At 44.3% G+C, this 13,469-nt stretch overlaps 1 protein-coding gene across 3 annotated transcripts in view; it reads right to left on the bottom strand.

Moving 5' to 3' along the window:
* Positions 1 to 276: 276 nt before the first annotated feature.
* Positions 277 to 13,469, bottom strand: part of SPON1 (spondin 1) — a 1,148,287-nt gene continuing 1,135,094 nt past the window's right edge. For all 3 annotated transcript variants that reach the window (XM_077288119.1, XM_077288120.1, XM_077288121.1), the window contains 2 exons: positions 1,206 to 1,466; positions 277 to 647 (listed from right to left, as the gene is read on the bottom strand). In XM_077288119.1, the coding sequence (XP_077144234.1) occupies positions 484 to 647; positions 1,206 to 1,466 (425 nt within the window). In that variant the 3' untranslated portion in view covers positions 277 to 483. The remainder of the gene's footprint in view (positions 648 to 1,205; positions 1,467 to 13,469) is intronic.

Genomic DNA, 13,469 nt, shown 5'->3' with positions numbered 1-13,469 from the left:
TCCACAACATAATTAAACAAAAATGGAGTACACAATCCAGAATGACTTGTAAACTAACATGCTTGAAGTCATCCAGAAGTCATACCCAATAGAAATACAGCTGGGTATCTGAGTTCAACTGTGTCATCCTTTTGTTTGGTCTAGCAATGTGGGCAGTAACATGTTGTTCTATTTGGTCATGTTTTCTCTTGCATGTCATACTGTAAAGATTAAAGTTTGTGTTGTGACTAGGAAGATACAATGTCCAGAATCATATTCTCTTGCTAAACAACCAAACATATGATATTATTTATTGATCTATCTAGATGATTCAATTATTGTTACATGTGAATATTTACAAAATAGTTCTTGCTTCTGCAAGAATAGTAATCAAAGTACATTGCAAAATGAAAAGCACTGTATATATTCTATAATAAAAAAAAAAAAACCTATTAAAGATTGACTTTTCATGTGACTTGAGGGGTATCCCATGTGAGGTATTTGCTAACAAGGATGCACATTACAAGCACGGATCTCCTTCTTGTCTTTACAGCTGGTGAATTGAGAACTTTTGAACCGCTTCTTTACTGTCATGAATCGCTCCTGTATGCCACCTCCACAATATTTAGTGCATTCTGTCCATGCTGTCCATGGCTTCAATTTGCAGACTGAAAATAAAAGTATCAGGGTTAACATTTTAAAGACCAACTGAATCAATTTAATAACTGGGTGAGTGGTAGTTGAGATTGAGCTATGGAGAGTGCAGAAGAAGAATTGACAACCTCTGGCCCATAAGAAGCAATGCAGAGATGGGAGAGTTATAAAAGGAGCATGATGTTTAGGTGCCCTATAACAGATTTTGAATTAGGGCTCAAAAGCTTCACGTATCATCAACTGGGTGATGAAGAGTTGACGTATGGATGTTTAGTTACACAATCTCATGATTGTAAATGATGTACTGATGCAGGAAAAATATTATTTGTAGCATGTTAGCCAGTAGATAAAACAAATATTAAAATTTCAGAGTCCTCAGTGCTTCATGCCTCTCAACCCCTTAAAGACCAATGACATATCTACATCATCTGCCATGTCTCTGCTTTTGATGTGGGCTCACATGCTGAGACCACATCTTTCCCCACATTTGATGACTTAGCTCAACCCACTAACAACCAAATAACACAATCAGTTTTGAACAATGAGTAAAACTTGGACACATTTTGACATACCCGGATACTGTTCACCATCTGTATCTTCATTCGTCCTCTCACTTCTTCTCTTCTCTCGAGCATCTTTAAGACGTCTCTTTTCTGGATTATTTTTTTGGCACTTTCGGACTCTGCATTTCTTACGCTGTACAGTTTCTGGACAGAGGCCCCCTCCAAACTGTGGCTCCAATGTAATCATTCTTGTTCGAATCTTGTGTCCTTTACCGCATGACTTGTTACATTCTGACCAGTGAGACCACTCAGTCAGTTCGCAATTGATGGCTGGAAAAAAAAACATTTAAAGAGAACCTGTCAACTTAAAATAGAAAACAGAAGAAAGAGAAAACATATTTATCCCTCAGACATAGTAGTTAAATACATAAATAGCAGCTGAACGAGAAAATAAAGTAATGTTCTCTCTGTAGCCCATCACTTCCAATTTCTAAGGTTTGGATCATGTTAGTATTTTACAAAAAAAAGAATAAAAATGTGGGTATCATGCTAGTGAATAGGAAAAACATTGACTGTTCTCAATGGAAGAAGCAAAATAGTAATCTTGTAGTTACAATATCTGTGAAAAATATGTAGTGATTTAATGGCAGATTACAATCCTCCTTCATAATGTGTAGCTAAAACAGGACACGTGGCACAGTAGGAGGTCCAGCCTCCTCAGCTTCAAAGTGAAAACTCACACACCCATCAACTTAGCTAGTATCCAGGCTCCTGACAAGATGACTCCCTGGGAGCACATGCTGGGTAACTGCTATATTCAGTAAGATACTATTTTATAAGGAGAAAATATGGAGTTTTCATATGTCCTATCTGCACACCTGTTACATTTTCGAGATCTCAGGAATGGGCCAAATGCCTTCCAGGGTCTTGATCTGTTCTAGCACCCTGAAGTGGGGAGTTCACAGAAAGGCTGGTAGAAGTCAGGTAGCGAACCCGTGTTTTATCTCCAAGCGTTACAGGGACCCAGACGGTTCCGAATGCACCAGAACTCCTATGAGCTCCTGTTGGGAACTCATGAATCTTAAAAAAATTTTTAGAAAAATATTTTTCTATCTACTGGCTAACACGGTACCAAGATATATTACTTTCCTGTATCAAAAGATTTTTGGGGAGTTTTAGCAACAATCACTCAGTAGAGGGGGATTTAAAATCATCCCAGGGGTGGAACAATGAGTGACCAACCAAGGAGTTAAATCCTTGTGTAAGCTCTTTTTTTGACATGCTTGCTGTTCATTTCTAAAGGAGGTCATGTCAAGGAATGTGCTGGAAGGTACTAGAAACAGCTGGAGCTCCAAGCTCCCATGCAGTCCAGCTTACATGGTCGAGCATTAAACCGGTCATGGACATGTTTCAACAGCTTACACCTTTTGTACTGTCTGTTGTGACAAAGTCACTGACGAAGTGATGGAAGGGAGATAAGTGTCACTGAGCATTATGGCATCAGTGATGTAAAACCAGAGTAGTTTCCTCCAGCACAGTACATGTTGAGAGGATTAAATGAGAGTTATGTTGTGGGCTGGTTTTAGTGGAGCTCCATAGAGTGGGTGGAAAGGGGTCCACTGTATCTCAACCTGCAGGGTCCTGACAGGACCCGTATGATGTCGAGATCATGTGATCAATCACATGATGGACGAGTCACATGGTATGGGCTTAAATGGCTGACTGACACAGCTTTCACATATTTCTTTGTTTTGCTATTTTGCCCAGAGGGCCATGTTTACTTTCACAAGCTTGGTTTATGCTATCTACAATAAGCCAAGTCTTTTCTTAAAGAGACAGTGTTCCGGTTATACCTCTGTGTCCAGTCGAGTGAGCCACTCTACCACACCGTATTTGCATTTCTGACCAATGTATATCTATAAACATTGTGTCTATTGTGCTTTGTCTAGTGTACTTTTAAGGTGATTAAATATATAATTTAACCTTAGCCTGCTATTTATCTCAATTTACAAATCTACATGTCAGTGTTTTTTCAGTTTTAACTTCACATGCTACCATTGCTGGTTTCTGGCCCAATAAAAACCATTAACAGAATAGCCTTATGTCTAACGAGGAACTGGTGGCAATCCTACAGGGCTGGTAGGGCTCTGTTTCACTGGTGTTAGAGAAAGGGAGTCCTCTCAGTCTATCAGGATTGTGAGTGGGTGCAATGCCATGTAAGCTGCTGTGTGGGCCACATTTTATCACTCCCTATGCCCATGTGGACAGAGGGTATCTGTGTAAAAGTATGCCAGGCAGATCTTACATATCCCCAGGGGATTTGGAATGTCAGGCCGGCCTCACACTCAGCGTATGTAAATGCGGTCCGTTTTTGACGGCCGTAATACACAGAAAAGTCCCCAAAATAGTGATCCGTATGTCATCCGTAGGCAGGGTGTGTCAGCGTATTTTGCGCATGGCATCCTCTGTATGTAATCCATATTGCGATATTTTCTCGCAGGCTTGCAAAACCGACATCTAATGGATTTATGTGCTCAAATGTTCTTTAAAACATATATACAGTATATATATATATATATATATATATATATATATATATATATATATATATATATATATGTTATGGACCTGGTGGTTAGGTGCACCAGAAATGACCTGATAGTTAAACACGGAATCGGGACGAGCTCTGGGGAAATGGGAACTCTGCTGACCGCAAACCCTACTCCTATCAACACAACTAGAAATAGCCGTGGAGCGTGCCTGACTCTGCCTAGATGCCTCTTCACAGCCTAAGAGCTAACTTCCCCTAAAGGAAGGAAACAAAGTCTCACTTGCCTCAGAGAAATTTCCCCAAAGGTAAAAGCAGCCCCCCACAAGTATTGACTGTGAGCTAAGAGGAAATCACAAACACAGGATGAGACGGGTTTCAGCAAAGAGAGGCCAGTCTAACTAAACAGATTGAGGATAGAAAAGGGATCTTTGCGGTCAACACAAAAAGCTACAAAAACCACGCAGAGTGTGCAAAAAATACCCCCGCAGCGACTCACGATGCGGTGGTGCCACTCTGAACCCCCAGAGCTTCCAGCTAGCCAGATAGTTTCATGTTAGCAAGCTGGACTAGAACTTAGCAAGAAAAACCATATGTAACAAATGAACAAGCAGGAACTTAGCTTGTGCTGGAGTAGACAGGTCCACAGAAAGATCCAGGAGTGATCTGAACCAGTACTAGAACATTGACAGCTGGCATGGAGTAACGATCTGAGTGGAGTTAAATAGAGAATCCAGCCTAACCCTAAACGAGGGCAGCTGGAGAAGGAATCTCAGAACCAGCAGCTCCACTCACAGCCACCAGAGGGAGTCCACGGACAGAACTCACCGAAGTACCATTCATGACCACAGGAGGGAGCTCGAGAACGGAATTCACAACAGTACCCCCCCTTGAGGAGGGGGCACCGAACCCTCACCAGAGCCCCCAGGCCGATCAGGACGAGCCGAATGAAAGGCACAAACTAAATCGGCAGCATGGACATCAGAGGCAACAACCCAGGAATTATCCTCCTGACCATAGCCCTTCCATTTGACCAAGTACTGAAGTTTTCGTCTCGAAATGCGAGAATCCAAAATCTTCTCCACCACATACTCCAACTCCCCCTCGACCAACACCGGAGCAGGAGGATCAACGGAGGGAACCATAGGCGCCACATATCTCTGCAGCAACAACCTATGGAACACATTATGGATGGCAAAAGAAGCAGGAAGGGCCAAACGAAATGATACAGGATTAAGAATTTCAGAAATCTTATAAGGACCAATGAAACGAGGCTTAAACTTAGGAGAAGAAACCTTCATAGGAACATAACGAGATGACAACCAAACCAAATCCCCAACACGAAGTCGGGGACCAACACGGCGATGGCGGTTAGCGAAACGTTGAGCCTTCTCTTGGGACAAGGTCAAATTGTCCACCACATGAGTCTAAATTTGTTGCAACCTGTCCACCACAGAATCCACACCAGGACAGTCCGAAGGCTCAACCTGCCCTGAAGAAAAACGAGGATGAAAACCAGAATTACAAAACAAAGGCGAAACCAAAGTAGCCGAACTGGCCTGATTATTAAGGGCGAACTCAGCCAATGGCAAGAAGGTCACCCAATCATCCTGATCCGCAGAAACAAAGCATCTCAGATAAGTTTCCAAAGTCTGATTGGTTCGTTCGGTTTGGCCATTTATCTGAGGATGGAAAGCCGAAGAAAAAGACAAATAAATGCTCATCTTAGCACAAAAGGACCGCCAAAACCTTGAAACAAACTGGGAACCTCTGTCAGACACGATGTTCTCCGGAATGCCATGCAAACGAACCACATGTTGGAAAAATAATGGAACCAAATCAGAGGAAGAAGGCAATTTAGGCAAGGGTACCAAATGGACCATTTTAGAGAAGCGATCGCAAACGACCCAGATGACCGACATCCTTTGAGAAACCGGAAGATCTGAAATAAAATCCATGGAAACATGCGTCCAAGGCCTTTTCGGGACAGGCAAGGGCAAAAGTAACCCACTGGCACGAGAACAGCAGGGCTTAGCCCGAGCACAAGTCCCACAAGACTGCACAAAAGAAAGCACATCCCGCGACAAGGACGGCCACCAAAAGGACCTAGCCACCAAATCTCTGGTACCAAAAATCCCAGGATGACCAGCCAACACCGAACAATGAACCACAGAGATAACTCTATTAGTCCATCTATCAGGGACAAACAGTTTCTCCGCTGGACAACGGTCAGGTCTATCAGCCTGGAACTCCTGCAGCACCCGCCGCAAATCCGGGGAGATGGCAGACAGAACTACCCCCTCTCTGAGAATACCAGCCGGCTCAGGAACCCCAGGAGAATCAGGCACAAAACTCCTTGAAAGGGCATCAGCCTTCACATTCTTAGTACCCGGAAGGTACGAAACCACAAAATTGAAACGGGAGAAAAACAGCGACCAACGAGCCTGTCTAGGATTCAACCACTTGGCAGACTCGAGGTAAGTCAGATTCTTGTGATCTGTCAAGACCACCACGCGATGCTTGGCTCCTTCAAGCCAATGTCGCCACTCCTCGAATGCCCACTTCATAGCCAACAACTCCCGATTGCCAACATCATAATTACGCTCAGCAGGCGAAAACTTCCTCGAAAAGAAAGCGCATGGCTTCATTACAGAGCAATCAGAACTTCTCTGAGACAAAACAGCCCCTGCTCCAATTTCAGAAGCATCAACCTCGACCTGAAAAGGGAGCGAAACATCTGGCTGACACAACACAGGAGCCGAAGACAAACGACGTTTCAACTCCTGAAAGGCCTCAATGGCCGCAGAGGACCAATTCACCACATCAGCACCCTTCTTGGTCAAATCAGTCAACGGTTTAACAACACTAGAAAAATTAGCGATGAAGCGACGGTAAAAATTGGCAAAGCCCAGAAATTTTTGAAGGCTCTTCACAGATGTAGGCCGAGTCCAATCATAAATAGCTTGGACTTTAACAGGATCCATCTCGATAGTAGAAGGGGAAAAAATGAAGCCCAAAAAGGAAACCTTCTGAACTCCAAAGAGGCACTTAGATCCCTTCACAAACAAGGAATTAGCACGAAGGACCTGGAACACCATTCTGACCTGCTTCACATGGGACTCCCAATCATCCGAAAAGACCAAAATATCATCCAAATATACGATCATGAATCTATCCAGATACTTTCGGAAGATGTCATGCATAAAGGACTGAAACACAGAGGGAGCATTAGAAAGGCCGAATGGCATCACCAGGTACTCAAAATGGCCCTCGGGCGTATTAAATGCTGTTTTCCATTCATCGCCCTGTTTAATACGCACGAGATTATACACCCCTCTGTTGTGAACTCTATTTCTGGGCTCCCTCTTGTGGTCACAAGTGGTACTGTGTGAGTGCTGTCTTTCTGCAGGTTTGTGACTGGCATCAGCTGTCTCGTTATCTGTGGGCTGGTTTTCTATTTAAGCTCACTTGGAATCTCAGTCTATGCCTGCTGTCGTTGTATTCAGTGCTATTCTGTTTGCTCCTGTCTACATCCGTTACCAGTCTCTTCAAGAGAAGCTAAGTTCTGTTTGCTTATTCTTGCTCATCTGTGTTCAATATGTTCCTAGAATATTATGAGTTTTGTCCAGCTTGCTAATATGTGATTTCTCTGCTTGCTGGTAGCTCTGGGGTGCTGAGTTGCTCCCATAGAATAGCTGTTCTATTTCTTTGGGGTTATTTCTTTGAGGCAAGTGAGGTCTTACTTTATCTCTAGGGGTAGTCAGTTTCTCAGGCCGTGAAGAGACGTCTAGGATTTCAGGAAACGTTCCACGGCTACCTTTAGTGTGTTTGGTTAGGATCAGCTTTGCGGTCAGTCCAGTTACCACATCCCCAGAGCTTGTCCTATTGTCTCTGACTTAGCTGGTTAGATTTGTGATCCTAAGCCACTGGGATCATAACAGTACAGCAGGCCTGAAAAGTGTTTAATGCATCGCAGAAGTGGGATAAGAGAAGTCCTGAGTACAATTTTTTTTTTCCTCTCCCTTTGCTGCAGTCTGTCCAGCTTCTCTCATCCCCTTAATCTCTGGGTGGCTTTGAGTTCAGCTGCAGACATGGATATTCAGAGTCTGACTTCTAGTGTGGATCATCTTGCTGCAAGGGTGCAAAGCATTCAGGATTTTGTTGTTCACAGTCCTATGTCTGAGCCAAAAGTACCTATTCCTGAGTTGTTTTCTGGAGATAGATCTGGGTTTCTGAATTTTAAGAATAATTGTATATTATTTCTTTCTTTGAGACCTCGTTCCTCTGGTAATTCCGCTCAGCAAGTTAAAATTGTTATCTCCTTGTTACGCGGCGACCCTCAAGATTGGGCTTTCTCCCTGGCGCCAGGAGATCCTGCATTGCTGAATGTGGATACATTTTTTCTGGCGCTTGGACTGCTTTATGAGGAACCTAATCTTGAGAACCAGGCAGAAAAGGCCTTGCTGGCTCTCTCTCAGGGCCAGGATGAAGCTGAGGTGTATTGTCAAAAATTTCGGAAATGATCGGTGCTTACTCAATGGAATGAGTGTGCCCTGGCTGCAAATTTCAGAGAAGGTCTTTCTGAAGCCATTAAGAATGTTATGGTGGGGTTCCCTACGCCTGCAAGTCTGAATGACTCAATGGCTTTGACCATTCAGATTGATCGGCGTTTGCGGGAGCGCAAATCTATGCACCATCTGGCGGTGTTTTCTGAACAGAGTCCTGACTCTGTGCAATGTGACCGAATTCTGACCAGAATTGAGCGGCAAAATCATAGACGTCAAAATGGGTTGTGCTTTTACTGTGGTGATTCAACTCATGTTATCTCAGCATGCTCTAAGCGCGTAAAAAAAATCGCTAAATCTGTCACCGTTGGTACTATACAGCCTAAATTCATTTTGTCTGTTACTTTCATTTGTTCTTTGTCATCCTACTCGGTTATGGCTTTTGTGGATTCGGGTGCTGCCCTGAACCTGATGGATGTGTCGTTTGCCAGGCGCTGTGGTTTTGTCCTGGAGCCTTTGGAATTCCCTATTCCTCTGAGGGGTATTGATGCTACACCATTGGCTGAGAATAAGCCTCAGTATTGGACTCAAGTGACCATGTGCATGACTCCTGTACATCAGGAGGTGATTCGCTTTCTTGTGCTGCATAATCTGCATGATGTTGTCGTTTTGGGTCTGCCATGGCTGCAGGCCCATAATCCAGTTCTGGATTGGAAAGCTATGTCTGTTTCAAGTTGGGGTTGCCAGGGGATTCATGGCGATGCTCCTTTGGTGTCAATTGCTTCTTCCACTCCTTCTGAGGTCCCTGAGTTTTTGTCGGACTACCAGGATGTATTTGATGAGCCCAGATCCGGTGCCCTGCCTCCTCACAGGGATTGTGATTGTGCTATAAATTTGATTCCTGGTAGTAAGTTCCCCAAGGGACGACTTTTTAATTTGTCTGTACCAGAACATGCCGCAATGCGGAGTTATATAAAGGAGTCTTTAGAGAAGGGACATATTCGCCCGTCCTCCTCCCCTCTTGGTGCTGGATTCATTTTTGTGGCCAAGAAGGATGGTTCTCTGAGACCTTGTATAGATTATCGTCTTCTAAATAAAATCACGGTCAAATTTCAGTATCCTTTGCCATTATTATCTGATCTGTTTGCTCGGATTAAGGGTGCCAGTTGGTTCACCAAGATAGATCTTCGTGGTGCGTATAACCTTGTGCGTATTAAGCAGGGGGATGAATGGAAAACAGCATTTAATACGCCCGAGGGCCATTTTGAGTACTTGGTGATGCCTTTTGGACTCTCTATTGCTCCTTCTGTGTTACAGTCCTTCATGCATGACATCTTCCGAGAATATCTGGATAAATTTATGATTGTGTATCTGGATGACATTTTGGTCTTTTCTGAGGACTGGGAGTCCCATGTGAAGCAGGTCAGGATGGTATTTCAGGTCCTGCGTGCTAATGCCTTATATGTGAAGGGCTCAAAATGTCTCTTCGGAGTACAGAAGGTTTCCTGTTGTGAAATTGGATTCTGGGCTCCCCCGGTGGCCACTTGTGGAATTGTACTTGTGTGCATCATCCCCTCTGTTCACCTGCTCCTATCAGGATGTGGGAGTCGCTATATAACCTTGCTCCTCTGTCAGTTTCTTGCCGGTCAACAATGTAATCAGAAGCTTTTCTGTGCATGTTCCTGCTACTAGACAACTCCCAGCTAAGTTGGACTTTTGTCCTTGTGTGTTTTTGCATTTTGTTCCTGTTCACAGCTGCTGTTTCGTTACTGTGTCTGGAAAGCTCTTGTGAGCGGAAATTGCCACTCTGGTGTTATGAGTTAATGCTAGAGTCTTAAAGTAATTTCTGGATGGTGTTTTGATAGGGTTTTCTGCTGACCATGAAAGTGCCCTTTCTGTCTTCCTGCTATCTAGTAAGCGGACCTCGATTTTGCTAAACCTATTTTCATACTACGTTTGTCATTTCATCTAAAATCACCGCCAATATATGTGGGGGCCTCTGTCTGCCTTTTGGGAAAATTTCTCTAGAGGTGAGCCAGGACTGTCTTTTCCTCTGCTAGGATTAGGTAGTTCTCCGGCTGGCGCTGGGCATCTAGGGATAAAAAAACGTAGGCATGCTACCCGGCCACTTCTAGTTGTGCGGCAGGTTTAGTTCATGGTCAGTATAGTTTCCATCTTCCAAGAGCTAGTTCTCATATATGCTGGGCTATGTTCTCTCGCCATTGAGAATCATGACAGTTTGACCGGCCCAAAAAGGGTTAAATTACTGGCTGAGAAAGGAGAGAAAAAAGAAGTCTGCTACAATTTTTTTTTTTTTTCCTCTAGTTCTGAGTGTGCTCTTAATTGAATCACTTGCTAGTCTGCCTATACTGCAGCCTTCCTCTCTTTCTTTCCTTCTAATCCTTGAATGGCTCTGTGTTCACCTGTTTCAAATGGATCTTCAGAGTGTAGCTACAGGTTTGAATAATCTCGCCACAAAGGTACAAAATTTGCAAGATTTTGTTGTTCATGCACCTATGTCTGAGCCTAGAATTCCTTTGCCTGAATTTTTCTCGGGGAATAGATCTCACTTTCAAAATTTTAAAAATAATTGCAAATTGTTTTTGTCCCTGAAGTCTCGCTCTGCCGGAGACCCTGCACAGCAGGTCAGGATTGTAATTTCCTTGCTCCGGGGCGACCCTCAAGACTGGGCTTTTGCATTGGCACCAGGGGATCCTGCGTTGCTCAATGTGGATGCGTTTTTTCTGGCCTTGGGGTTGCTTTATGAGGAACCTCATTTAGAGCTTCAGGCGGAAAAGGCCTTGATGTCCTTGTCTCAGGGGCAAGATGAAGCTGAAATATACTGCCAAAAATTCCGCAAATGGTCTGTGCTTACTCAGTGGAATGAGTGCGCCCTGGCGGCGATTTTCAGAGAAGGTCTCTCTGATGCCATTAAGGATGTTATGGTGGGGTTCCCTGTGCCTGCGAGTCTGAATGAGTCCATGACGATAGCTATTCAGATCGATAGGCGTCTGCGGGAGCGCAAACCTGTGCACCATTTGGCGGTGTCTACTGAGAAAACGCCAGAAAATATGCAATGTGATAGAATTCTGTCCAGAAGCGAGCGGCAGAATTTTAGACGAAAAAATGGGTTGTGCTTCTATTGTGGTGATTCAACTCATGTTATATCAGCATGCTTTAAGCGTACTAAGAAGCCTGACAAGTCTGTTTCAATTAGCACTTTACAGTCTAAGTTTATTCTATCTGTGACCCTGATTTGTTCTTTGTCATCTATTACCGCGGACGCCTATGTCGACTCTGGCGCTGCTTTGAGTCTTATGGATTGGTCCTTTGCCAAACGCTGTGGGTATGATTTGGAGCCATTGGAGGCTCCGATACCCCTGAAAGGGATTGACTCCACCCCATTGGCTAGTAATAAACCACAATACTGGACACAAGTGACTATGCATGTTAATCCGGATCACCAGGAGGTTATTTGCTTTCTGGTGCTGTATAATCTACATGATGTTTTGGTGCTGGGATTGCCATGGCTGCAATCTCATAACCCAGTCCTCGACTGGAGAGCTATGTCTGTGTTAAGCTGGGGATGTAAAGGAACTCATGGGGACGTACCTTTGGTTTCCATTTCATCATCTATTCCCTCTGAGATTCCTGAATTCTTGTCTGACTTTCGTGACGTTTTTGAAGAACCCAAGGTTGGTTCACTACCTCCGCACCGGGAGTGCGATTGTGCCATAGACTTGATTCCGGGTAGTAAATACCCTAAGGGTCGTTTATTTAATCTGTCTGTGCCTGAACACGCTGCTATGCGAGAATATATAAAGGAGTCCTTGGAAAAGGGACATATTCGTACTTCGTCATCTCCCTTAGGAGCCGGTTTTTTCTTTGTGTCTAAGAAAGACGGCTCTTTGAGGCCGTGTATTGATTATCGACTTTTGAATAAAATCACGGTTAAATATCAATATCCGTTACCACTGCTTACTGATTTGTTTGCTCGTATAAAGGGGGCCAAGTGGTTCTCTAAGATTGATCTCCGTGGGGCGTATAATTTGGTGCGAATCAAGCAGGGGGATGAGTGGAAAACCGCATTTAATACGCCCGAGGGCCATTTTGAGTATTTAGTGATGCCTTTTGGTCTTTCAAATGCCCCTTCAGTCTTCCAGTCCTTTATGCATGACATTTTCCGCGATTATTTGGATAAATTTATGATTGTGTATCTGGATGATATTCTGATTTTTTCGGATGACTGGGACTCTCATGTCCAGCAGGTCAGGAGGGTTTTTCAGGTTTTGCGGTCTCATTCCTTGTGTGTGAAGGGTTCTAAGTGTGTTTTTGGGGTTCAAAAGATTTCCTTCTTGGGATACATTTTTTCCCCCTCTTCCATCGAGATGGATCCTGTCAAGGTTCAGGCTATTGGTGATTGGACGCAACCCTCTTCTCTTAAGAGTCTTCAGAAATTTTTGGGCTTTGCTAACTTTTATCGTCGATTTATTGCTGGTTTTTCTGATGTTGTGAAACCATTGACTGATTTGACTAAGAAGGGTGCTGATGTTGCTGATTGGTCCCCTGATGCTGTGGAGGCCTTTCGGGAGCTCAAGCGCCGCTTTTCTTCCGCCCCAGTGTTGCGTCAGCCTGATGTTGCTCTTCCTTTTCAGGTTGAGGTCGACGCTTCTGAAATCGGAGCTGGGGCGGTGTTGTCGCAGAGAAGTTCCGACTGCTCCGTGATGAGACCTTGTGCTTTTTTTTCCCGTAAATTTTCGCCCGCCGAGCGGAATTATGATATTGGGAATCGGGAGCTTTTGGCCATGAAGTGGGCTTTTGAGGAGTGGCGTCACTGGCTTGAGGGGGCCAGACATCAGGTGGTGGTATTGACTGACCACAAGAATTTAATTTACCTTGAGTCTGCCAGGCGCCTGAATCCTAGACAGGCGCGCTGGTCGTTGTTTTTCTCTCGGTTTAATTTTGTGGTGTCGTACCTACCGGGTTCTAAGAATGTTAAGGCGGATGCCCTTTCTAGGAGTTTTGAGCCTGACTCCCCTGGTAATTCTGAGCCCACAGGTATCCTTAAAGATGGAGTGATATTGTCTGCCGTTTCTCCAGACCTGCGGCGGGCCTTGCAGGAGTTTCAGGCGGATAGACCTGATCGTTGCCCACCTGGTAGACTGTTTGTTCCTGATGATTGGACCAGTAGAGTCATCTCTGAGGTTCATTCTTCTGCGTTGGCAGGTCATCCTGGAATCTTTGGTACCAGGGATTTGGTGGCAAGGTCCTTCTGGTGGC

Source organism: Ranitomeya variabilis, chromosome 2 (assembly GCF_051348905.1).
Source record: "Ranitomeya variabilis isolate aRanVar5 chromosome 2, aRanVar5.hap1, whole genome shotgun sequence".
NCBI lineage: Eukaryota > Metazoa > Chordata > Amphibia > Anura > Dendrobatidae > Ranitomeya > Ranitomeya variabilis.
Note: the sequence above shows the minus strand (reverse complement) of the source record. Positions and strands in the feature narration are given on the sequence as shown.